The sequence below is a fragment of the Porites lutea genome, chromosome 3 (assembly GCF_958299795.1).
Source record: "Porites lutea chromosome 3, jaPorLute2.1, whole genome shotgun sequence".
Classification (NCBI taxonomy): Eukaryota; Metazoa; Cnidaria; class Anthozoa; order Scleractinia; family Poritidae; genus Porites; species Porites lutea.
In genome coordinates this window covers 46,320,950-46,348,308 of record NC_133203.1, presented here as the reverse complement: position 1 = coordinate 46,348,308, position 27,359 = coordinate 46,320,950, and the positions used below count along the sequence as shown (strand labels likewise).

At 37.5% G+C, this 27,359-nt stretch overlaps 2 protein-coding genes across 2 annotated transcripts; one reads left to right on the top strand and one right to left on the bottom strand.

Annotated features, from left to right (window-relative positions):
- Positions 1-81: 81 nt before the first annotated feature.
- Positions 82-13,596, bottom strand: LOC140929820 (origin recognition complex subunit 4-like). Its single transcript, XM_073379516.1, has 12 exons — positions 13,362-13,596; positions 11,611-11,701; positions 11,135-11,210; positions 9,428-9,513; positions 7,896-7,944; positions 5,637-5,785; positions 4,940-5,043; positions 4,320-4,389; positions 3,633-3,719; positions 2,944-3,052; positions 993-1,088; positions 82-222 (listed from the first exon to the last, which is right to left on the bottom strand). Exons 1-12 carry the CDS (start codon positions 13,502-13,504, stop codon positions 110-112), a joined length of 1,173 nt encoding a protein of 390 aa, XP_073235617.1. The 5' UTR covers positions 13,505-13,596; the 3' UTR covers positions 82-109.
- Positions 13,597-15,879: 2,283 nt separating this feature from the next.
- LOC140931270 (PTB domain-containing engulfment adapter protein 1-like) lies at positions 15,880-26,196 on the top strand. The gene is made up of 10 exons (XM_073381039.1): positions 15,880-16,071; positions 16,197-16,270; positions 18,809-18,880; positions 19,311-19,421; positions 20,004-20,141; positions 21,081-21,299; positions 22,087-22,525; positions 23,032-23,189; positions 24,642-24,689; positions 25,936-26,196. The coding sequence occupies exons 1-9, from the start codon at positions 16,026-16,028 to the stop codon at positions 24,651-24,653; spliced, it is 1,269 nt and encodes a 422-aa protein (XP_073237140.1). The 5' UTR covers positions 15,880-16,025; the 3' UTR covers positions 24,654-24,689; positions 25,936-26,196.
- The last annotated feature ends 1,163 nt before the right edge of the window (positions 26,197-27,359 follow it).

Here is a 27,359-nt window from a genome sequence, read left to right as displayed (position 1 = left end):
GGATCAGGGGGTAGAAACCAGGATAGTATTGGACAAGGGGGGTAGGAAACAGGATAGTATGGGAATTAGGAAATTCAGTACCCTAATCTTACACACCTCTCCCCTTGTTCTAAAATAAGGTTTTAATGGCTTTAATACAATCAACAAGAATTACCTTCAAAACAACAGGTTTTTCAAACGACTGAACAGCATGCCCTTTCTTCTGGGAAAATTTCTGATATTCTGCAAAATTAAAAATTGTTTAATTTCTTTAGTAGAAACAGTGCTGATGAAGTGAAATAAGACAACTGAATATTTAACTTTTAATGGTATGACATTATATACCTAAAAATACCAAAATGAATTAACAGAAGAAAAAAGGATAAGCACATTGAAGTTACTAACATAAAAACATCATTACACATTTTAATAACTTAGCTAAAAATATTTTTTAAACACAGACTATCACTTAATGGAGCTCATGCTGTCCTTCTTGCACACATAGTATACAGATTTACAGTAGTAACGAGTTAGAGATGATTTCCTTTTTTAAAGCTGCATGACCTATTCATGATCAGCAACTTTTGTTTGCTATGCAGCCAGACTACAATTAGAGACACTGTCATTTTTTAAGCCTGCATTCCACCCCATCTCTCTGAGGCAATGCTGGTCAAAAACTGACTGTAAATTTTGTTTCCTGTTCAGGCAAGATAATTCACACAGTAGAAAAAGAGGACAGCCCTATTGATTGCCCTAATGAATTTTGACACTGACGGAAGCTATAGACATATTGAGAAAATTTTTATTTTACATTTCCTAGAGTGGTCAAGTTTATCCTAGCATGGTACCCCCTATCATATGACCTCTCTATTATGGTACCTATATTCTTTTATTCTGAAAAAAGAAAATAGTCAGTCATTTTCTTGTGTTAGAACTCCACTGACAAAACCAGTTTTTCATGGCCTTTGCACTGTTTTTCACTATTACTATGAAGAGCCAAATATTCTATATACCTTTGTAGACCATCTCAAAATTGAAAGGCTCTCCTTCATGCAATGTTGTCAGATGCTTCATGGCAATGATGAGGCACAGCTCCAGCACTGAAACACCTGCAAGAAGCAATGAGACAGTACATAGTTAAGCAACATGTCCTGACTCAAAGCATCCCAGCCACTATGGTAACTTTGTAACTTTATTTGATTTACCACAAAATACAAATAACGATAAAACAAGAGAGTTACACAAAAGCAAATGAAAGTGGCAAGGAAGTCCAAAAAGAAACCATGAGGCTTATAGACATTGGGCTCCCTCAGAGTAAAAATAAAGTTAACAGTAACAGTAAGGCCAGGTACTGATCTATGAACTATGAACACTTTGATTTGATTCAGACTAGTCAATTGTGTGTAACTAACCAATCACTATAAAAGTTCAGGGCATGCGAGCAAACTTCAAAACAACAAATGAATTACCATTGCTGTTTGCAGTTGAGGTGCCTCATGTCTGATTGGCTGTCTCTTTGCTACATGATGACATTTGTCCCAGTGGACAGCCCCATATATTTGATTTTGTTTTAACCTCTCTATAATGGCTGGCAAACTCTCTGCAATGGCAACAGGCACTAAGTTGTGTGCCAAAAGGTAACTTAAAAGTAAATGATGTACATTATTATGTACTCACTACAACCCTTTGACTTTGTCTGCCTGTCTGTCGGTCTGCCTATGTATCCCTATGACAATTTGCCTGTCTGTCTGTCTGACTTTCTTTATTATGCTGAGTGTTGAAATTATCAAGCTGAACAGCAAGGCTGTTAATGTCGTAGTGCCAGCTTATAGACCTCTGAATTGTAAAAAAGGTTTCTTTGAGAACCTAGAAATTCTTGTCCGCATTTTTGATGTTTAATCAAAAGAAATTATCACTTTAGGTAAGATCAACTACAATTATTTAAATAATGTAAGCAATGCCCAATTGTCTCATTTGAAATGGTGATTCATTTCATTATTTATTCATTCTGTCTGTCAGTCTGTCTGTCAGACTGTATGGAGGTCTTTCTACAGGTCTATCTGTCTGTCTGTCTGTCAGTCTTTCTGTCCATCTGTCCTTCCATCTGTCTGTCTGTTTGTCCGTCCATCCATCTGTCTCTCTTTCCACATGTCTGTCTATCTATCTATTGATCAATCCCTCTGTCTATTATGTTGGTTCTATGCTTTTGATTTTTCTTTTATATTTTGGTAGGCTTTTTGAAAATATTTACATGTCAGTCCTTGTCCCAAACTGGTGTTGTGTTACTCCTTCCCTCCCCATAATGGCCATCTCTCAACAATGGTTCCTTACCACAGTCCCCAAAGAAGCCAGTGTAAAGAGGATTGACTGAAGCATATAATTTTTACCACCACCCCATTCCCACGAACAAAATCTGAACCCAATCTCCTTGAACCCTTTAAGTTCCAAAGTGACAAACATCTATTTTCTCCTAACAATATCCATACATAGTCAAGAGAAAAGGTTGTGAGAATTGATGAAATAATCACCTAAGAGAAAATGCTTTGATCTACCACATTCTCTCAACTAATTCCTTAAGGAAATGTATAGAGATCAGTTTGGAGGATTTGTATGTGGATACTGGGGCTTAAAGGATTTTAAACCAACTGACCAGCACTAAGTCAAGGTTAATTTTTCTTATTTTACAACCACTTAGGTTGTTCAGTCTACTACGGAGATCATGTTCACTTTCATATCTTTATCTGCAGCTCAAAATAATATGATTCATTTCAGATATTTCAATTCATGTCATTTCCACCATCAGGTACAGTATATTACAACTGTATGACCTCATACACAGATAGAGTGGATAGAGTGTTGCGTCCGGTCATCACAAAGGTCAGAGTTTGATTCCTGGTCAAGCTTGAATTTTTTCAAGTTCTTTTATTCACTGTAGAGCAAAACATGAACATAAAGAACACCCACCACACAACATCGCTGTCTTGCAATCCACTCCCATCTTTAGCTGTGCATCAACTAGATCCTTGGGGTCAATAAATGGGTGATCTGGACAAAGGCTGCAAACTGGAAAGGCCTAAAAAACGAGCATTTATGGATTCCAGTCAAAAGCAAAGAACATACAACATAGCCATTGTATTAAGATTTTGTAATTATAGTTACTGGAAATAAAAGGTTATTAGCAAGCAACAGACCAAAGCAATTTACAAAATAATATTAATACCCTGTACGAAAAACAGTGCTTGAAAAAAAAAATTCGAAACTAGTATTCTGAACCTCACTTAACTTACTGTTACTAACAATTCTATATTATTTTAAAATGGTATACTGACAATAGAATCCTAATTTTTCAAACCCTCAGTTTCCTGAGCCTCCTGATAATTCAAATTAAAACTTACTTTCCTTCCCCAGTGAAACACTCTAATAGTTACCCTAGACTTTTTCAACCGCCTAAGGAGGTTTTAGGGATTCCCCAGGATCCCACTGTACCTTAATTGACAGACAGAAAAATGATGAAAAGCTTTTATTAACTCCATATTCAGTTTTGCAGCAAACTGGTTCTTTGTTGAGTGTGTTTTTGACCAGGTTATTTGAGTGGGTCTATTTTGTACAAGACAGGAATTTAGAATGATTAATTTTTTAGTTCAGTTACTCACTAGAAGTTGATGTAAACTTCTAATGTCCTTTGCAATGCTGAATTGTCTCTTGAGAACCGCCCGTGAAGAACTGTCTTCTAACAGATCCTTTAAACACAAAATGAAGAAAAAAATCAAAATATTTCATAAGTTGAGTAATGGGCACTCCCATTTCAAGTTACTTAGCCTGTAAAGCAAGTGTCTCCATGTGAGTTAGTTGAGAAAGTTGGGACAGGACAAAAAAGGAGGGATGAAGGGGGAGGGGGAGGGGAAAGAAGGAAACGCTTGCCTGCAAACCCTATGATTCTGAAAAACTGTGAGTTCAATCCTTTTGTATCATTAAGCTAGGTTTTAATATAAAATTATAGTTTTCTGCTTTTGTGTGGAGCATGTTTTAAAGAGAACAAAGTTAACTTTACAAATCTGGTAATCTATTCTGTCTGTTATTCATGTTACTGGCTCCTATGTTGACAAGCTGTCAATATATACAAATGAACTGCAATGAGAAATATCAGAATCGTGGGGTTTGTAGGCAAGCATTTGCTCTTTCCCCCTCCATCTCCTCCTTCAATCTTCCACTTCTTTTGCTCTTGCACCATTTTTGTGCAATAACTCAACTGGAAATGCTTACTACTGACTGACAGGTTAAAAATTACTTTCAGATAGTACTATTTCTCAATTTTACTGAACAAACTTTCAGATTCTTACTGCAACATGGGTACTCCAGGCTTGAACAAATTGTCTGTCTTTAAAGCTTGATGGTAATGTTAAAACAGATCTATAATGTAAACAAAAAATTGTTAACTTATGCTTTAGAACACTACAACTGTATATTCATTTTGTCGATTGTGATAGAAGCAAAAACTCCAAATTTTAAACCCATGTTCAGGGGTGGAACCAGGGAAGGTGGATTAGGTGGCTAACCATCCCTCCCCCCCTTTTGGCAAACGAACATGTTTGTTACAAAAGTTTTATTTGCACTTTATTTTCATGCTATGTATAATGTTGCATTCTGCCAGAAAATCTACATTGTATTTTGTGGCATGATGAGAATTTGCGGTGTTAAGGGTTCCTATTCAACATCCTTTCACAACGGCACATTTAGGGGATGCCACAGGACAAATTAAACTTCACGTTTTGTTTGTGGTCGATTGGTACCAGCCACCCTTACAAAAACCTGCATCCACCCCTTATGTTTCTTGGAAGATAATCGTACTTTTTGCCACTAAAAATATCAGTTATTCAGGATAAAGACTGTAAAATGTTTGAAATGAACTCAGTAAATACTATCTACCCTAACAACTGCCATAATTTAATAATATACTTACCTAACAACTTCAAGATAATCATCAAATGTCCCTGAGTTAAAAAGATGGATCTGTCTGTGTGAAAACCTGGACTTCACCCTCTTCTCAAGAAGTTCTACAACATCCTTCAGGCAAAAAAACAGGACTTATAATATATGCATGATCTATATGTAGATGCCAGGGGCATTTACTTAATTTTAGGGGTCCAAGAGGGGGCATTTTAAAAAAAAGAAGAAATAATTCTCATTAGCTGTAACAAGCTCCACAAAAGTAACATGCTTTCGGCAAAAATATGAGGAGAGTTCTTAAATAGCAGAATATCCAGTCCATCCATAATACGTCTAGGTCATCTAGAGATCCATATTCTCTTTCAAATCTCAACTTTGAAGTCAGAATCTTTGTTCAGGGTCATTGTGTTGTCATAGTTAACCTATCCTTACTTTGAACTTGACACTGAACAAGACGCAATGCACAACCCATTGTTAAACAAGCAAGAAACTGCGTAAATAAATTGAATGATTTTGCTCCTTTTTGCCATTTACTGGTATTGTGGAGTAATAATATTGTCACATGGGGCATTTATTAGAGAGGGGTATCTAATAAAAGCTGAAGAGGCCTTTATATTTATGGTGCATGTAATGCTCTTCTAGTCAATCACTGTACTTAAAGAAGGAACAACAATACACTAACAATATTATGCATTTCAGCACAGACTTACCAGCCTACAAGTGAGCCCGATTACACAGATGGGAGTCTGGGCAGACTGTGACACATCAAACAGGTTGTATAGCAATGACTGATTTTTGTGGTTTGTAAACAAGTCAAACTCATCCAGAATAAACAGGACTGACTGACTATCCTGGCCACCTGTAAATACAAACTATAGTGAACTTTAAACCATTAGGCAGCCATGCCCTTTGAAGCAGTTAGTAATCCCAAAAAGAATAGAATAATTCCAATAACAATAATAATAATAATAATAATAATAATAATAATAATAATAATAATAACAACAATGATAATGGCTAAGTTATTCCAGCATATCCACTGAGAGGCTCTTCATCTGCTCAACTAAGATAATTAAAAATGTATATTATTTAACAATTATTCCAAGAGTGCCCTTTGGATATCAGATGGTAGATAGCCAATAAGACACGTAGCGCTAAGTTGGCTATAATCATCTCATATCCAATAAGTGCGAGTGGAATAATTGTTTTATTAAAAATGCCTACAAAATATTGAGAATTCTTCCCCACTTTATTTGTTAAAACAACCAATTTTCAGCTTGTTTTTAATTTTGAGCAGACATGTACAGTTACCATATTTGGAGAACATGGTATAAAGGCTCATACACCAAGATGGCTAAAGCCAATAAGAACTCTAGAATATTGCATTATCCAATGATTCAGTTTTTAATAAATATATACATAAATATATAACTGGTAACCTATAGGCCATTTGCACTAAGAGGTCATGTGACATCATTTTTGTGAAAATGAAAGTTATATGATTTTCCTTCGAAAAACGATTAGTGGGTCATATCTTAAACAAAATAATGGTAATTTGGTTTTTCAAACCTGCACCGTTTTCTTAAAATGAGTAAGTTCGTAGCTGGTCACGTGACCAAAATGTGATTTTTGAAATTACTAATTACCTCCTTCTGAACACAAATTTTGCAGTTAAACTTCAAGGAAAATGTGGAAAACATGATATGGTAACGTTTACAGCACATCTGAGCCTAACTATCAGAAGTTTAACAAGATATAAGCAAAAAGTAGTTTTGGCCGCCATGTTGGAGGGCAAGAGTATGCCCTCCAACATGGCGGCCAATACAAATCATACCACTTTGTTGAAAAATTAAAGTGCCATAAATTATCTCCCTTAAATGCGTTTCCTCTAAAATTTCGGGTGTAAGATAATTTTTAGGTGCTCTGTCAATTTTTGGCATCAGCAAGATTCCAACTCATTGTTTAAAGGAAGCATTGGTCACGTGACCCCTTAGTGCAAGTGGCCTATTATTTTACAATGCAAAAGAAAGAATAATGTATAATATAGAATAGAATAATAATTATTCTAAGCATATGTTTGGTTTTGTTTTGAAACTGTGATGAAGAAAAATACAGCCAGAGATAGAAATTGGCAAATGTTTATGGACCAGTACGTATTCTGTTGTTTTTATTGTTACTGTATAAGCACGTCCACCTTTTCTGGTTATAAAGTTCATGCCAGTAGTTTATGGTGTAGTTTGTGTCAAGCTGGGAGAACTTCATCATAACATTTTGAGAATAATTTGCTTCTTTGTAACATAAGAGCTATCTCTTGGGTGAAAGTTGTCACAAGCCCCTGAAGGTGTTTGTTTCAGAATAAAGTATATTTCTGCTAAATATAATGCTAATTTCTGATGAACTCTATTGAGAAGCCACCCTTCATCAAGCAGCGACTTGCTGTTACCCTGAGGGTGGCTACTTAATGGAGGGTCAACTGTATAAGGTGACAAGTATACTTCCTTACGTGTACTTGCAATGTACACTGTTTGTGAGATGGTAAGTTAAAGGCGCATACGAGCCAAAGGTCCAAATGGCCGGAGCTTATTTCCAATTTTATTAGCACGAAGTACCTAGGAGTATTGCTACTCCCCCCTGGACAGGATGCTAGTCCATCGCAGGGTTACCCCACACCAGTACCCATTTATATACACCTGGATGAAGAGAGACAAAGTGAGGCAAAGTTCCTTGTCTAAGGAAACAACGCGACCCCAGACCTTCAAATCTGGAGTTCAAGGTGTTAACCACTCGGCCACACATGCCTCCAATATTTGTGAGATGGTTAGGACGATAAACACAAAGAAGGTTCATTTGCTAGATTCTCATTCAAAATTGCCTGATGGTTGCTCCTAAGACAAGGAGACAATTTTGACATTATTATCAAGTCATTTATTATAAAGTCCTTTTTCCAGCAGATGAATATAAACACCCACCACTTTTCAGTGCATCTAGTAAGAAGACTAGGTTTTCAGCAAAGGAGCCCTGAAAATTAATTAAAGGTTGATGTAAAGATTGGAACATATTACCTGACAGGTCGCCTAGTGTCACCTACATTGCGACAAATTGCTTTGTGTTTACTGGTTGACACAGAATTTTGCCACTGCAACAAGCTGCTCAAATTCAAATAGATTTGGTTTTGTTTGATTTATCGCAACAAGAAAATTTCAATCACAGGGACAAAGATTTTCGCAAATATTTTCCAGTACATGCACAGTGATTTGTCGCTGCAATTTGTTGCTGTTCACAAGGAGTAGTTGGCTGCCAGAATGTGTTGCAGCAACATGTCATCTACTGTGTTCCAGTCCATCCTGGATTTGACTCAAAACCAGAGCAAAACAAGTGAACAAACATGGACTGGACTAGACTGGATCAATGGTTGCCACTCTGCCCCTCAATATTTGTCATTTACATGGTTCGTACAACTTCAGACAAACAAATTTCAACAAGACTTTGCAAAATAACTGGGTATGACTTGCAATTGCATCTGAGGTACAGAATAGCATTTGAAATAAAGAAACAGAACTAAAATATTGTTCATGCACCAAAATGTTTTACATTACGCGTGAGTTTCACAGGTTCTTATATACCGCGGATGAGCCTAATTTTCCTCGGCAAAATAATCTAATTTTATAGAAAAAGTTGTCTGGTGTAGACAAGGTTGAGAATTTCAAGGACTTTTTAAGACCAAATAAAGAAATCAAGTACTTTTCAAGGACCTTTTCAAGATTTATGAACAGGGCTGTGCTCTAAGGAAAATTAAAGGGTGCCCAGTGCTCTGAACCTGTCCCAGCATATGATTTGTATGAAAAATCTGAGATTTTCTAGTCACTCAGGAGCAAAAGTTGGGCACCAGGGGCCACCGGGCTCTGCTAGAGCACAGCCCTGATGAACTATGCAAGTTAAGGGGTTTGATCCAGTGCCGTAGCCAGACCAAACGGCCAACTGAGGCAGGCGGGAGTTCCTAGGGGGGTTCAGGGGCATGCCCCCCCCCCCCCCCCCGAGAAATTTTGAACTTTAGTCTCTCGGAAATGCGATTTGCAGCGTTTTCTGGGCCTTTCGGTAACTTTTTTTCGAGTTAATTTAAGTGGAATTTAAAAAGCAATAATCAGAAACAAGCTACATAATCTGGGTGACCGTTAACCTCGCCAATGGTTTTGATCAGTATTTGTTCAAAAAAAATTTGAGTTAACGTACGTAGCCCCTTGAGATCGATGATATGGTAATTTTTTCATAGTATATTGACTGAATTGCTGAATTCTTTGTAATATCATGATGCGTTAAAAATATCCGATGATCGCTTATGTAAAATAAAAATGATCGGCGAAATTCGTCAAAAGTTTACCGAGGCGAGTGCCTCGGTTGGCCTCATACTAGCTACGACGCTGTGATCTTATCCAATCCAATCCAGGTTTTGTTGAAGCTTTCCTTAAATTCTCAAATATCATACTGTTATTAAAATACTTACAAATACTTTGTCTCCCACTGTGTTTTCTAGTTGTAGCTGCCTTGTTATTTGCAACAAAGCTGATCTGTCATCTGTTTGCACCAAGCCTAACGATCAATACCATAATAATTATTATTTCTTAGATTAAGTGCCTAACCTCAAATTAGCATCCACCTTGAATAAGCGCCCACCCCATAGGTAGGAATAGTTAATAAGCATCCAGCCTCAAAAGAGCCCTGGGGTAGGGCTTCTGATTGGGTTGAAACAAATTTCCTGAGTGGCATGACCAAACAGAAGCACTATCAAGATCTTGTCAGCCGTCATTTAGTGAAGAAACTAGTGGCATCACAAATTTTGGCTGTCTTCTCTTGGCAACAGAGGTTTTACACCTGAATCTGAGGATTTCAGATGACCATGCATGAAAATCACTTTTGCTACATTATGTACATTATATATATATATAAAAAAAAAAAAAAATAATAATAACAATCATCCACAGCAATTGGCCAGCTCATTATCAAGTCATTCAAACCCAAGTTGAATGAGCCCGAAGGGGGTCAGAGTCAATAGCCCATTCGGCCTTCGGCCCCATGGGCTATTGACTCAGAGGCCATGAAGGTGAGAGGAATAATATTGTTTTTGTAAAATCCAACTAGTTGGTCAAAAATATTGAGACAAAACAACTTTAGCTAGCAAAAATGCGATTCAGCTGCCATTGTTTTGGTTTTCAAAGCCAGCGCTTTTCGTAACTAGTGGGCTATAACATATAGCCTAGTAGTAGCTCAGCCAATCAGAAAGCAGCATTGATAATAAACCACTAGTTGGATTTTACTAAAACCAGTGAGTGGCCTAGTTTATACCAAGTCTATCCATACATGTTGTTTCACAACCACTGGTTTCTGAGATGAAATACTGTTGAACCTCCCAAAATTGAAAGATTTAGTGGTTGCTTATGGGAGGAGGTGGTCGTTTATAAGAATCAAACCACAGGGACTCTCTTTCAAGAAAAAGTCCTGACACATCTACTTTTTGGCGTAAATTTATTGTATGCAATTTCTAAGTTACGTATACACATGTATGTTACAGGACAAAATTAAATTCAGGTGAAAATTTGTCCCCTAGCCCTGATTCATGAATAATAAATTAGGGCTACAAGACAAAGGAAATAGAGAGTCAACCTAGGTTAAAAAATTTGCACCTGAATTTAATTTCACTTGTAACATATACATGTAGTTCCATGTTGTCACTGACAGTTTTTTGTATAATTTAAGTGGTGTAGTACATACGGAGAAAGAGACTATACCATGTGTGATTCCTTACAAGAGATTACAGCAAGGAACCCAAAAGTGTGTAAATTATTCACATTCTCTTGTGCAGATTTAATCCAATCAGAAGCCAGCTGGAAACTGTCCTCGACTTCTGATTGGTTCATGCCTTCATGAAAGAATGTGAATTAATTAAAGGAGGTCACAATTTTGGGCTCCTTGAAAGTAACGGAAAACTAAATTAACCATAAGCTAAAATGTGCTCATGTTTGCTTATGAAAGGTAGTTGTTTAGGTCAGGTTCTGATCAGACTTTGACCAGGAAAAGTTGGGTGTTTTAGAGAAGTGGTCACTTACAAAAGGTGGTCGCACATGGAGGCTTGACTGTTCTCATTTTTCCTTTTTCTCCTTTTTTGAGTTTTAGTGCCCAAGGCAATATGATGTATCATGCTACACGATCTTACCATTTAAATGAACTTCCAACATGTTTTGTTTCACCCCTTTTGTTTTATATAAATCCTCCAGAATGGTCTTGACAAGCTGAAGATAAAGCAATGGAAATTCTCGGTTTCTTTAATCTGCAATCCCATAGTAAGGCTGTGCTCTAAAGAAAATTGAAGGGAGCACAGTGCTCTGAAACTGTAAAATCTAGGGTGCCCGGCATAATTTATGATTTGTAAGAAAAATCTGAGATTTTCCAGTCACCCGAGGGCAAAAGTTAGGCGCCAAGGGCCACTGGGCACTGCTAGAGCACAGCCCTGCCATAGGTAGAGCAAAGAATCCAAGGAATTGAAGTTCAGTAGTTGCTGCAGCACAGAATCGATGTAAACTACAATGACAAAAAAACTGTGATTTTTGTAAGCAAAGCTGGAATGGCTCTTATATGACAGACAATTAGCAAGAGTTTCACTGCATTACAGAACTTTGACAGAGTTCTTACCAGTGACTTTCCACTACCTCTTGGACCAATCAGTAAAACAGAGTTACTTTCACCACATTGTGCACACCTCTTTATCAGATCTAACAACTCCCTGGTGACAAAGAAGAAAGGAATGAAATGAAACCAATTATGCATGAAGCTATTCAGTCTATTCACCACGGCAGTGTAACTGCGGCAGTGTCAGCTCAGTTGGTAGAGTGTGTTGACTGCAGAGCAGGAGGTCGTGGGTTCGATTCCTGGGGCCGGACCAATACTCAGGGTCTTAAAAGAACCGAGAAATGAAGGTGCTCCCTTTGCACTGCAACAGGCTAGACCTTTGCGTGGCTCGGATGACCACGTAAAATGGCGGTACCGTCTCCAGTTGGAGACGTAAAATACAGTGTCCCCTATTAGTACTTTCGTGCTTAATACATTGACACTCAAATAAAAAGTGCATTTTTTTTTTCACTCTTAGAGACACTCACTATGAGGAAATATTTAGTCAAAACAATAGAATACAGAGCCACTTGCTCCCATCTTACTGAATTATAATAACCATTTCTGTTAATTGTATGGCTTGTTACACTCCTTACAATATGGCCCTGTATTCTGTACTGGTAGTCTAGTTGCAAAAAATGTAATTTATCCACAGTTTGTGTTTTGCATATTTCCACACAAGTTACAGTGTTACAGAAGTGCTACTTAACTCTCTCAAGAAAATTTTGGAGTATAAATAGGGAAACCGGTTGTTTCAATACCAGCCGTTTCGATGCAAACTCAAGCAGTGAAATTGCACAAAAGTTTTGTTTGCACGTGAAAAAGAAAAAGAATTCAGGTGAATACTCTTTGTTCTTTACGCCAAGTATGTGCAATCATTTACACCTCCACTGAATAAATTTGTATCAAAATGACTTGTATTGAAATGATTGGTAAATAGGTCAGAGGAACCATAAACAGAACAGATCTAGATACGACCACAAGGCGTAAGAAAGCAGGACATTACATGTTGATCGAAATTGATCCTCAGAAAGCTAGTCGATAAATGGATAGTGCTTGATATTTGTCAGACACCTTTGTAAAACAGACACGTAGAGTTGGTCCCTGCCTTTCTTTACTGCCTTTATTTCACTCTCTATAAGATGGACATCTCTCTAAGACGGACACTTAGTGCCGGTCTCAAAGGTGTCCGTCTTAGAGAGACTTGACCTTAATTGTTGTTGATTAGTTATCTTTGTTGATAAAAGTCGATAATCACAAAGATCTATGGACAGGTTATCAGTTTCGATCGACTTCTGAGACCTTTCTGAGAACAGCTGTTGTCAACCCTTTTCAAACAGATGACTTGTTCAAAATTTTCAAACGGATATTGAAACTATTGCCTCTGATCCCCTTTTTAAACTACCAATAGTTTTCAGATAGAATCGAACTCTATCACCAATTTCGATAGAAATCGATAATCACATGAGATTTGATGACCGACTTAAATCGATTTCCGATGTCTGTCGATTGATTAGTTTTGACTTTTATGGACAACGATCGATTTTAATCTACTATCGAAATTATCGACATTTAACGTCCTGGAGAAACGAACTAATATGTAGAGCAGAATGTCATACCAGGTTTTTTGCCTCACAGTCAAAGTTTAGTGAACTTCAGTGTGCAGAGCTAAGCAGTTTAAGGATAAGAGATTAAATCGAGAGTGCAAAAACTGGTATGAGACTTCTCTTCAACGGGGCGTACAACATCCTTTATGTCCAAATCAGTTTGCTTACCTCTTTTGCTCTTCTAAACCACGCAAGTCTAGCGGAATATCGCCATGAAAAATTCGACCCCGTAACACATTTTGTACTTCATTTATTACGTGAGAGTCAGGAACAATAGTTCTTCTCTTAGAATGTGATTTGCATCTCTTCATATCGTCAGCTGGTTATGAAAAATCCTAATCGTGAAGTTATGTCAAATCTTCCGCCATTTTTGCTCATGCAACCTCGTCCCCAGGGTTTAACCCCCGGGTCTCCTGTGGTTTACTGTGCGCATATGTTTTCTGAGGGCGCGATCCATTCAACCAAAATTCCGACCGGTCCGACCGGGAAAAGTGGTCCACCTCAAAAGGTGGCCCCGTTTTTTCGAAACTTTTCCGGTTGGACCGAACCGATCCATTGAGTTTTAGACCGAAATTTCCGGAAATTTTGGTTGAATGGATCGCGCCCTCAGTTTCCACTGGCCATTAGCCCGCGTTCAATATAATAAAATTGTAACATGGCTTCGAGGCTTTCGGGTCAAAATCGGATCGAAATTTTTCACGACTCCATTGTCCCGCAAATCCCAGAAGAAGACTTGAGCACAAAGAAAACCAAACCAAATATAAAAAAATGACCGGAAAGTCTCGGAGTCATGTTAGAATTTTTATAAATCGAACGTGGGCTGGTACTGAGGGTCTTCTAGAAAACGGGCCGAAACCTTGTGTTTCCGTGGCCAATGCAACCAGAGTCCGTTTTGCCACATAAGCGTATCTGCGACACTCAATTGACTGCGCCTCTGAAATGGATACCCCGTTCTAAATCAGGAGCTTCAAAATCACGACCCCTTTAGGCGGCACATACCTGTATAGGTAATGTATGGGAGTACCCCCCCGGGACCATAAGTCCCTTTATACCCAAGCCAGCCACTCTCTTTAAACTGATTTACACATATCGAAGCGAGAAAATGTACGGTAAAGTATAACAACTCGATTGCGTGGTTAACAATCACTATCCACTTTGGGGACGATAGCCAATTCTGATCAAAATCGTGTTTTTCTTTCCCTCGATTATTCAGTGTTCCGACCGGATGTTGCCGAGACAGGCACAATCAAGTTCGCAGTTACTTGGTATTAGCCTGTGATGTCTTCGAATATAGGAATGTTTCGAAGTTGATGGATTACAGGGGTTGATAATCCCCAGTGGGAATAAGTTAATCAAAACTATATAGCAGACTGATACAAAAGAAATGTGAATACTCAAATAGGACGTCATAACCTGAGATTAGGCTCTGTTTTCGTTCTGTTTGGTAAACACAATTCTGGTAGGCAAGCGCGACCACGTACGTAAACAGGAAATCGGCTCCTAGTAAAGAAAAATGTATGAGAACTTCTATATATAACATTGTGTCTGATGCTAGGTGAGTAGGACGTATAAATATAGACTACGAGTAGTCGCCTTTTCTCGCGTGAGGTGATTTTCACGCGCGCTCGCGTTTCGCTCGCTCTACTATCCCTGAGGAAAAATGGGGGACTATGTAGGCTATGTAAATATAACGGCATGCTGCAGTTATCAGGGGCTCCTTTTCTCGTGTAGTAAAGTATTTACTTCTTCTCGTAACATCTATTGTAGCTTCAAGTAAATAAGGAAATGTTTCATCACGGTAGGCGGACTAGGTGCACGTTACCCCTAAACTAACGCTAAAGGAGACAATGGCATACTGCAGTTTGAAGCACACAACGCTAAGCATAGAAGAGATGTCCTCGCCCGGTGGGGAAGGTACTGAAGAAATATTTATACCGGGAGGCTCCGCCCCGAGGTTGAACCCGTTACCCTTCTATTTTCCATTTTTGGCAGAAAAAGGTACCCCTTTCGTGTACCTTCTACTGTAAAAAGCACTGGCTTTAAAGGCTGAATCAATCACATACCACTGAAAGTTTTATTGTCTTGCGCCTGTTATGTAGGCCCTTTCACAGACTGCAATGACAGATTTCCCTGCCCTTTCATATACTTCAACCAGGAGCCCCTGATCCATAGCCTTTCATGTACCCGAAGCCTGAAAAAGGTACCCCTTTCGGGCGGAACCTCCCCGTATAGGCTATTATTTGGAGTACCTCCGGGCATCACCGTCATTTCCGCCTCTCCCTTTTATTACGACATTCTCCATCTATATATATAATATTGTGATCGCTACATAAGTTCGGTAACATCTGTAAACCTGAAGAAGGCTGGTATGACCAGCCGAAATATTGTTATAAAAAACAATACACGTTGTTTTAAATTGGATTTGCAGTAATCTTTGGACTTTTCGTTCTTGGTACTTTTATGTGGGATTCTCCACCCCCGCCAAGAGAGAGTTTAATGAAGTTCTGGAAATTGAAAGGAAGTACAATAGTAGCCTGCGGGCAGACGTCTCCTATTTCAATTCCACGTGTAACAGGAATAGCTCCTGACCTGGAAGTAGGAGACAGGAAGTCGCTTACACAATCATGGTCATGTTTTATTGTAAAGCCGCTGACAATTTGGCGCGGAATCAAAATAATATTGGCAATGATTGTCAATATTGACAAACTAGAGGAGGAAAAGTCACTTGACAAGAGATCGAGTTTCGTGTTGCCTTCGAGTGAGGTTATTTCAGCGTTCAAAAAGGGCATAACGATCATTTTATAGCTTGTTTCCTTGGGGAAGGAGGTTAGAATGACTTCTGTGTTAAAGCGGGGACCTAAGAAGGGGAAACCTCAAGGTAATGTTCATTGCTGGGTCGATTCATGCTAGTTTCGAGCTTAAAATTCTAGTGAATGTTTGATTGAATAACACTTATAACCATGTAGACTTTAATATAACGTTATATTGAACGCCGTTTAATAGAAAACCCAACGGAAAAGAAATGGCTTCATTCACCAGATGCTCTACAGCAAGGCTCAGTGGTGTATTCTGTCAAGGTATGCTGAAGGTTTTTGTGAAATTCTGTCATGATCCCATACAGACAATTCAGAAAATTATTCCCACAGCCATTCAGTTAATCCTGTGGTTTTGTTGTCGGCGACCACATGTGGACAAACTTTACCCAATATAGCATAGTCATTTTATGGATCTTTCTATTCGTGGTAAGTGCTCAAGGGCTTCGCTTTTGTGCCTACCGCTTATCAGATGATTTGCTTCGTTGGTTATGATAAAAACATGTGCGCACTTTCAGCTACTTTTTGGCTAAACTTCAGCGGTGAATATTAATTCAACCCACAGTTGCTTACAACAGAAAGCAGATCGAATTTCCAGCTATGACAACAACGTGCTTTAAATCGTTTGCAAGCATAATATATTTTCTCACAGTCTTTCTGGCCTGGGAAAATAGTTTAAATGACGTAAGTTCAATTAATCTTGCCTTCATACAAATACCCAAAGAAATAAAGCAAATGTTAATAATGCGTGGAGACGTTTGACGGATAATCTGTATCATGAAGTCAAAAAACGAAGCAAAGAAACATGTACAGTTGACAGATTCCGTGTAAATGTATTTTATTTTGTTCTAGCTCTTGCATACGTAAATGACGTCAATTATGTTAAACACTTACTTTGACCTTCACTATAATTTATATCTCGAAAATCATTATCTATGGATTATGTACTTAAAATTTTACATAGCGTATCATTCCATATTCACTCAGTTGCTTGTTCTAGACCAACTGTCTGTGACAAGATGATTTGTCACCAAAGGCTGGTTTTCATTAACATCGTAAGTTGGAGTCTGAGTCGGAGTTGTAATCAGAAGTGTAAGATTCAACAATCTAGTGAAAATGGCATTCTGATTCTGCTTACGACTCTGTTGCTCATGATCAAGTGAAACATAGGCTGTTGAAGTGGCAAGCAGAAGCAGAGGAACTAAACTGCTTTTGCTATTGACTTTCCTTATAACTCTGATTTTTGGGAAGAGCTCTTGACACTCCACAGATGATTCCGACTCTGACTCTTTCACTAGTGAAAACCAGCCTTAACATTCAATTTTGTGAATGACATCACAACATTAAATAACTAAGGCCTGTTTCAAACATTGTGCTACTGCCGTTCTAAGCTGGCTTGACTTCAGCATGAGTCCAGCGTGACTGTGGCATTTAGTCTTTCAGTTTTGAGCATTTTCTTGATTGGTTTTTCGGTTTTCCATTGTGGTTTGCCGTTTTTCCATGCTGAGAGTAACATCACTGGTGTACTAAATGTCCAAGGCTGTGTTTCCGGAAAAACAGTTTTATACTCGATCTGTTCAGTTTATGGAATGGGGTCTAGTGAGACTAGCAAACATTCTAGAATTGTGTGACTAACGAGATCTTAATCTTTTGAGCTGTATGACACTAAACATCCAAAATTGTCATGCCACTGTTTACTCCAAGAAAGTGAGCATGTTGAAGCTTGAGTATGCCAGGTCTTTTGTGTGTCACAACCATGAGAGATAGTAAAACGTGCATCATACCGGGCTGCATATTATCATGTGCACCAGTGGAAGATCTTTTTACCTTATACTAGAGACTCGAGACTCGAACGAATCAAGTTTTGAAATGTGAAAATCAAGTCTTGTGTTTCGAGAAACCAGCAGTTTTTATATTCACCACTCGGAAGGATTTCGAGAAAAATAACAATATTCATTCGCATGTACGGTACATGCACCAACCAACAGGCCTTGCGTGGACAATTTAAGCAAAGTTTAAGTTTAAGTTTTTGGTGATAAAAAAGGACCAATAAATCATTCTCTATCTTGAAGGTTGGAAAATTGACTCAGTATAATACAATTGTTATTGTATCAGGTCTTTCTTTTGAACTAAAAAACTGTTTTTATATTTGTGAAGGTATGTTTCTATGTGCGTTGCGCAGCTTCAATTCAGGGGCAACAAGAGATATGTTGATATTTTGAAAAAGAAATTGAGCAACAAAGCTTGATTAATCAGTACAGCGCTTAACATTGTATTTGAATTGGACTCACAAAAAAGTAAAGAAGCGTACAGAGAAAGAAACACGATTGTTTTTAGAGAAATTCACTCTGTTTCTTGTTCTTGAATTGCCACGTCCTTAAAAGATAGTTTGAGTTATCCAGGGTAAAGTTGTATAGAAATGATCTGAAGGGAGATAAAAATTACTTTGAGTTAGGAGGAAGTTCAAATTGTCAAGGGTTTGAGTTACTGAGGGTAAAATTACAGTAATTTAAGTATGAAGGAAATTCAAGGGAAATAGATTTTGGTTCTAGTTAGCGAAAGGTTTGAGTTAACGAGGGTTTGAGTTATTGGGAGTTGACTGTACTTTGGGCCACATTGAGTGTGTTTAGGTCTCTGTGTTCTAGTGGCTTAAGCTCTTGCCTTTGAAGTGCTTAATCATGGCATCAAGCCCTAGCCATGAGATAACTCTACTTTTTGCTTACCTTTTTCTTTTTATGTTTTTCCCCTTTACTTGCTACATGTAAATAAACTAAAATTTTATTTTTCTTGTATGTTATACAGCTCTTTGGGTCTACAGAGGTTGCCCAAGCAAAGGGAACAGAAGTCGTAAGGGAAGCCATAAAGAAAGTTCGGGTAAAGGATTGAAATCATTATTTTACTTTTTTGAGTAAAGTTCAGCTGGATTTAAAATTATAGAGATTATTTTACTGAAAGTGTACTGTATGATCTTTACATATGAGTTGTTGACACATACATTGTATCAGAAATCAAACAAGCTATCGCAGCTAATAAGTGAGATTTCTGATACACAAAAACTGACATTTTAAATTTTCAGCAAACCAGCGCAATATTATCACATAACCATTCCCGGAGTATTTTGCAGATGTAATTACTTTGATTCTGCAAGAAAATTCAAAATACAACAACATTGCAGCATTTGTTTTAGTCATGTTATTTTTGGTAGTTTACTCAACAATATTGTAACATTTAGCGGTATATTACAACACTATTTATACAGGAACATTTATACAACATTGTTTGAAATTTTTTCCTTTTTTGGCAGTTTGCAAATCATATTAAAAAGAGTGAAGTGGGCGTGAAAGGAAGTAAGCTGAAAAAAGTTGAAATCAAGATTTCTATTGACAACATAAAGGTTGAAGACATAAAAACCAAGGTACTGTTTTTAACTTCCACATGCTTGTTTATAGTACTTTATCTATAGTACTTTGCGTCTTCATTTGCTTGTTTCACGGCAAGTTCAGGATACAAAGGAATGTTTATTTCTGCAGATATTCTCCAAATGGCAGATGTCATCCGTCGAATTGTATTCTGACTTGCTGTTCTTGCTTTGGTTTTAGGCAGTAGTTCTGCTATTTCTTCTTTGTGAAACGTGAAATGTTCTGCCATTTTCATTTGGCTCCAGGTTCCTTATCGTTTGTCATGTTTTGAAGGAGTTTTGATTGTCCCAGTTAATATACTTATTTCTTGAAAGTGTATTGTGTACAGTGACAGTTTAATACACAATGTGGCTTTAATACATTTAAGTCCTTAATCTCTCTTGTCTCCTTGTCTTGGCCCCGGTTATAGTAAGAAACAAACAGTGTAGGATTGCATAGCAAACAAAGTCATAGTCATTTTTAAAAGAATTGCATTTCAAACTTTACTATGCAAATGAATGATTTAATAAGATGACAGGATTTCAATTAAATGAGCTTCATCTTGTAAACAGTAACATTAAAACTTTTCTTTATTATAGGAGGAGCTATTTTGCTATCCACTTCATCGCATATCCTACTGTGCTGATGATAAACGTGACAAAAAGGTGTTTGCTTTTATTGCAAAGGATAGTGGCATGCCACAGCATTTATGTTACGTATTTGAGTGTGAGAAAATGGTGAGTGCAGTTGACAATAACAATCTTTGAAAATACAGTCGAACCCCGCTATTTCGAACTTGGTTAATTCAAAGTCCCCGCTATCTCGAAGGAAGATCGAATGCCCTTGGATTTACTCTTCCCCTTTACGCTTCCCCGGTTATTTTGAAACCCCGCTATTTCGAACTTTTTTCCATTTCCCTTGGGACTTGGAAATAGTGGGGTTCGACTGTATACATTCAACAATTTTGAATTTATAATTTTATTAATTAGTTTTAGTTTGATAGTGTGACATTGAATATTGTTTACTGGGGGGGGGGGGGTATCTTAAGAGAGTGGGAAATTGTTGACACTTGTGAGGTACACATAGAATACTTCATGGAAAGTGCACGGTTGCTGACATATCAGAATCATTGAACGAGTGAGCACTTCGAATGAGTGAGATTTCTGGTCCAAAAACAGTGATTGCATAAATCCGTACAGAGCACTTTTCCTGTGGTATTGTGTTTATTATATACATTCACACTCTGAGAAGCTCTTCATTTTACCAGCCGTTTATCTCAGATTTTTCCAAAATGGTAAAATTTGTCACTACACATCGTGAAAGTAAAAGAGCCGATTAAAAGCATACTAACATGGTATGACCGAATATAATGCCAATATACATAGAACTTAGCACCTTAGTACTAAGCGTACTAACGTACTACGACAGAATAGCATGTGCCATGATTGGCCTGTTGAAATGCAATTGTTGATTTGGCAATCAGGTTGAAGGGAAATTCAAAATGCATTTACAGTAATTCTATGAGTACTTTGGGTGCCCAGAACAAGGATATTGGCGCTGCTTTGCAGATGTCACTCACTGTGGTTAGATAAACTCTGCAACACCTAGGCTAGTGCAGTGTAAGCACATGGTCCAATATGGATTCTTTCTTACCGGACTTTTTATTTTCTTTTAAGGCGGAAGAACTCACATTAACAGTAGGGCAAGCATTTGACTTGGCCTATCGACGGTTTCTTGAAAAGAAATCCAACAACCAAGAAACAACTAAGAAGCTTTCTGAGATGGAAGAGAGGATTAAGACAGCAGAAGAGGAGAAAGAAGCATTAAAACAAAAGATCGCCAAACTTGAACTAGCTGCAGGTCAAGGTACACCGACCAGTAATGGCAACACCGAGGTAAGCCATGGTGCCATAACTTGGCAAATATATGATAATTTTTTGTGGAATTTGCAGCCAGGTTCAATGTCTGGTAAGATTTTTACCCCCCCACCCCCAAAATGGCAAACCCTCTTTTCCAAGACATAGTTAATCACCCTTACAATTATTTATTATTATTATTGTTATTATTATTATTATTGTTAAAAATGCACTTGATTTGAGTGTCAAAACATTTAGTAGGAAAGTACTAACGATTGGGGACACTGTTTTACATCTCCAACTGTATGTGGTCATCCGAGCCACATGAAGGTCTAGCCCCTTGCAGGGCAAAGGGAGTAAAATTAATGCTTAGGGCAAGTATGCATCTGTCACTCGAAACCATCTCCAGACATAGATTTGCCAAATTAAATATTTTATTTTATTGGAAGGTACAGCTACTGAATTACATTTGCATTTAAATTAGCACATTTTGAATATTCATAATGATTTCTCCAGTTTGAACTCAATTCTTCAAAAATCTTCTACTTCAAGAACGTTATAACTTATTATTGGTCTTGAAAATGAATGCAGTAATTAGCATAGCAGTGGTGTACATTCAATTCATAGTTTCGGAGTTAACTTCAAAGAAATAACTTTTTTCAGTAGTAGTCACAAACAAAAAATACATTATATTATTTTGCTATTACAAAATATTTCAGTATTGGAGGTAAGTCAAACTAGGGGTTGCTTTGATGCCATTTGTGCCATAAGGGATGGTGTGAGACCTAATTGAGAAGGTTTTCTTACTAATCTGTTATTTTTATAGGTCAGCCGTGGCCAGTCAGTCACAGATGAGTTTGATCTCTTGGGAGGTTTTGGAGGCCTTTCAACCACATCAGGTTCACCAACTCAAAATTCAGCACCACAGGATGAGACCAGTCAAGAGATAACCTTTGACCCTTTTGCTCAGAATCCTTCACCACAACCAGCTCAGAAAAGAACTCCATCAGAATCATCTGCACCTTTATCTCCTGACTTCAATGAATTTTCCCCCCAGCCCATGTTATTTGAAGCTCCAGTTTCCAGGCCGACACCCAAGGGTCCAATACCTCAAGCCCTTCCCCCTCCTCCCACCAAACAGAGTGTAAAAGCAGCAAATAGATCAAAGCAAGGTGGTGGTGTTCTTCCAAATGTAGCATCTCCGACACAGCCAACATCCCCTGCGTCACCAACTTCACCAGCCTCTTTGCCTTCACCTTCACATGGTAACAATTAAATTTTCTTTTATAGTCTAACCAGATCATGCATACCCCTTAAGATTTATTAACGGAACGATTAGTAAGAGTTGGATGCATTAGTTGTAGATTTCAGATTCATCCCTGCATTCCTGCATGAGCCAGGGACTGTGGAGTTATGGGTTTGAGTGGGCACCAATAATTTTGGGGAGAATTTTTTTTTCATTGACAAAAATTTTAAAAACCTTAATTCAGGTGTCCCCTATTTCAAGAAGGATTTTGCTTATGCTAGTCAAAATGCATTATTTGACTCTCTCATAAGGTTGACTCATTTAATAATAACTCTTTCTCAATGTATGGTTTTCAATGTTTTTTACCAGTAAGCTCTGCTTTTGATGGGTGTTATTGGGGTCAAGCCTGAATTTTTGTTAGTTTTCAACCATCTTGAAACAGTTCATTACATACAACACTGTGTGCAGGGCATCTATTCTTAACCTACCGTATGTTGGCTAACTGTGCTGTCTCATTTTTATCAGAGTTGTTACAAATAGGGAACAGTAATGCATACAATGGTGGAAACCCTTTTTCCATTGGTGTTAATGGCACAGATCCTTCAGAACATGTGTTTGATCCCTTGGGTTTAAAGAATTCATATCTGGGCAGTGATAAAGAGATCAATCAAAATTCAATAAAGGTTTGTTTTTCATGCTTTGCTAAAATTACATTGAGTGTTGTTTGATGTGTTGATTAAAAATGCTTTGCAGCTAGAAACAAAATTTTAAACCAAGAAGGCTAGTAATCTAGGAAGAATGTAAGCATTGAGCCTTTGGAAAACAGTGAGCTTTGCTTTCCCTAGACCCTCAATGAGGCCCTCATAGGGGGGTTACGTATGTTCCTAGTCTGAATTTCAAAACCTGTCATTTCGCGTATTGAGTCCTGAGGGAGCCATGCCGCTATCGGTGTTTTACTGTTGTTTATGCACTTTTCTTTGTCACTGTCACAGTTTCGTTTGATGTCATTCCTGCTGTCCTTTGTCTGTGTTTTAAGGCCATGTTGCTAGTCGGTATTTTACCCTATCAGAGCCTCCTCAATGTTGTCCTTGGGAAATAAATCTTACTATTTCTTGTGGTGTCAGTCATCAAGTATTTTATTTATACCTCCGAAGTAAAAGGGGAAAAAAATCAGCAAACCAAATATAATTTCATTGTTGGCAGAAAAGGGGCAAAATTGGCACTTCAAGTTTGCCACAGTTTCTATCTCACAATCTGATCACTTGTAAGTCTTTTAAGAGTGACGGTCAGGAAAAATTGAGCAAAATCTTACAATGCGACTACTGTAAACAGTTCAATGAGTCTTGATAAGCTTTGAAAGTATCTTTTAGTGAAAGAAAATGAGTTGTTCTGTTGATGGAAAGTGTCCAAATTTCTCCTTGTGGGCTTTGTTTAAGAATGCGAGGAGAAATTTTGGGTTGAAAATAAGGCTATTTTGACGTTCTGACCACAAAATCTGATATTCTTAGTTTTCTCGAAAATAAAAGGTTTTTTTGGGAGAAACATTTACATCAGATTCCTTATCTACCTAAAAACTATTTATGGACAAAAAATGAAAGAAATCAATTTTTCGACTCCTGCCACTCAATGCTCAATATTTTCTGACCTTCACTTTTGAGTTCCTGAGGGAGTTAGTAAGTTTTGATAACCCTAATGACTTGTTTTGACTCCATGGCAAGTTACACATTCTCATCCAACTGGAAAACCTGCTCAAGTTGTAATTGAGAAGTAAAACAATCACATTAACCTTTAAGATCAGATGTTAAAACATTATTGTCCACACTGTTGTGCATGCAGTTCTTATGCTTCCGTGATAACAAACTCAAGATTCTGTTTTAGAGTTAGAGTAATTTTTTGGTGATTATTTCTTTTGTCTTTCTTCATTGTGCCGTTGTATGTACATACTACTATCAATATTATTTTAGCCTGAACATAACTTTCCTGCAGTGTATTCTTGCGGGTTGAAAGATTTATATATTTTTTTTTCAACCAGGATGAAATGTTGTTATCAGTATAACCTTTCACAGTATAATTGAAGTCTCCCTTGTGAGGAAAACAATAAACTAAGTGATCACTCTTGATTTATCTTTCAACAGGCTGGATTTTAAAGAATTCAACATTATAGAAAACAAGAGAGAAACTAGGTATGTCTAGACAGTCTTACAACAAGCTAAAAATTTGTGGAATTCACAAGTATATGATTATAGTGCATCTAAGGACCTAAGGTTAAAATTTTGATTTCATATCACAACAAAAAAATGAAAAAGGAGAATTCTTTTCGAACAAAATTTGTTAGAATGAAATTCTCCCTTTTCATTTTTTGCAATATCTGCATGAAGTATAAAATGGCCCAATTTCTACAAGTGTAGGCCTTATAAAAGGTCCATGTTAAACTAATAACTGACACTACACTCTGTACGTTATCACAGCCTAATGGCTTCTCCTATTGGCTAGCTTTCTTCCACGTCTTCTCAGCTTTCATTTGGCCAGGGTTCATACAGTTCATGGAAAACGTAGAATATCATTCTTTAAATTTGAGAATTTCATTTTCCAGGCCTGGAAAGTCAGGGTCAGGAATTAATTTTAGTTGTCAGTCATGGAAAATAGACCTTTTTACCGATACGGCAGCCATATTGAACTAATTCAATTTAAGGAGTATTATAGGATGCCTAGGGGACATGAGCACATTTCGTTTGTATTTTCCAGTGCTTTTCGGGACATTTTTTCTTAAAGTTTTCTTAGAATAAGATTCTGATGGGAAAAAAGATCCTTGTGCCCTGTTTGGATGTAATAATGATTGCCTTTTTCCCGAGAAATATACAGTGAAAGAACATATTTCTAATACTAAACTAGAAAAAGGCAATCATTATTACATCCAAACACGGCACAAGGATCTTTTTTTTCCATTACAACCTTATTCTAAGAAAACTTGAAGAAAAAATGTCCTGAAAAGCACTCAAGAATTTGAACAAAATGTGCTCATGCCCCCTGGGCATCTTATAATACTCCTTAAATCGAATTAATTCAATATGGCCGCCGTATCCGTGAAAACGTGTATTAAATTTATACTTGGTAGATTAGTTACTGCAGATGTGAAAGCACGGGCGAAGTACTGTAAGGTAGAGATAAGTAATTAAACAGTGCAAACAGCACACATTTTGGTGACACCAAAGTTTGTGTCTGTAAAAGAATAATCCCAAAAACAAGTAATGTGTAGTTTTCAAAAATGGCAGCTAAAACTAAGGCCATGTAAAACTGGGAACGTTCCTCGAAAAAGTCGTGGAAAGTCATGGAAATTAAACAGCTCAAAAGAGTACAAACCCTGCTGTCATTGTTGACATGCATCAAACAGTTAACATTTATTTATTGAGTTACTTGATATTTTTTCAGCATCAGAAACGTGCCTGAGGTTCTTTCAGTGGACTCTAAGTTGGCTTCCACATTTCTGAACGTTGCAGTTATGATGTAAATGTTGTTACAGAGAGACCTGAAGTTTCCTACATGTAGTTATTGATTTCTGGTACTGCATAATAATAATATTATCTTTTGGGATTAGAAATTAAAAGAGATTTTTATAAAAGCTTTAATAATTTACAGAGAAGTTCAAATGGTTGAAATTAAGAGTATGGTGGTGATTTTTTTTAATCATCCATGTTGGTATTATGTAGATTTAAGTGCATTTTTTTCATTTAACAAGAAAACCATGGTTTTGATTTGCGATGTGATAGGTCTCAAAGTGATATAGAGTTGTTATTTTTGAGCTCCAAATATTGACTTGTTAGCTGATTGAATGTCCATCTTAATTTAAGAATTTTGCGTGTGGTCAACAGTCAGCATTTAGCATGATATAGAGTAATTATTCATCGTTAAGTGACTGTAACATAATGTTCCATGAATTTAATTGGCTTTAAGCAGTCCTGACTTCATCTTAGATAAAATATAAATGGTACAGTTTGCCGAGTCCCTGCTCAGATGAAGTGACGTGAGACGCATTGGCCACGCAGAATAACGAGGACTAGGCAAGGGTATAGTGATCTTAATTGTCCTTTTGTTAAACAAACTGTTAAAGTTATCAGTATTAGGTTACAGTTCAGTGGTTGATCCAGACCTTCAGGTAAGGTGGGGGGGGGCTGAGATAAGGGGGGGCCCAGTCTCCAAGAAAATTTTTTTCAGCCCTTCAGGCCTCAGTTTGGTCTAAAAATAAGAGGGGGGGGGGACATCCCCTGGATCTTCCACTGCACTTGTGTCTCTATCATCAACTACTGAGATCAGCTATGTGGATTAAAACCCAACTTTGTCCCCTCTCAGTCTTATTACTCATGTTTTTGTGTAGCAAAGCAGTGAGCTGTTGTTGTTGTTATTTCCCATGTTGAACATAAAGTTTTGGTTGTAGTAACTGTAGTTGTTTTCCAGCTGTTGCATTCTTTTGCCCACATGGGTAATAAGTTAAATATACTTTACCGTCTGCCTTATTCTACCCAAAAGAAGAAATAACAGAGAATTATATTTATAAATGTATCGATCAGGTATAAGAGTATCCGACATAAATTTGTTATCATCTTTTGTGCGACAATTCTTTAATTTGCAACCTTTTATTTACAAATTCAGTGCTACAAGCAAGGTATTATAAAGTAACTGCACTTGTTTTAGTGATTGCAGCTAATTTATTTCCTTAACCAAGCTTCCATCTCATCTCAAAATATTTCTGAAAACAAAGCTATTTCTGCTCAAGAGCCCTTGACTAAAGATCTAGTTGATATGGCTATTGGCTTTAAGCCGGTTGGCTTATACATTGTTTTTTTTTCCAGTAGAAA

Bases quoted from the DNA above. Each gene is read 5' to 3' on its own strand.
- LOC140931270 (XM_073381039.1), top strand. From the start codon at position 16,026: ATGACTTCTGTGTTAAAGCGGGGACCTAAGAAGGGGAAACCTCAAG. The intron at 16,271-18,808 runs GTATGCTGAAGG...TATGTTATACAG, and splicing joins CAGTGGTGTATTCTGTCAAG to CTCTTTGGGTCTACAGAGGT. The intron at 21,300-22,086 runs GTAAGCCATGGT...TTATTTTTATAG, and splicing joins CCAGTAATGGCAACACCGAG to GTCAGCCGTGGCCAGTCAGT.
- LOC140929820 (XM_073379516.1), bottom strand. From the start codon at position 13,504: ATGAAGAGATGCAAATCACATTCTAAGAGAAGAACTATTGTTCCTGAC. The intron at 11,211-11,610 runs GTAAGAACTCTG...CTTTATCTTCAG, and splicing joins GAGGTAGTGGAAAGTCACTG to CTTGTCAAGACCATTCTGGA. The intron at 3,053-3,632 runs GTGAGTAACTGA...CTCGTTTTTTAG, and splicing joins GAAGTTTACATCAACTTCTA to GCCTTTCCAGTTTGCAGCCT.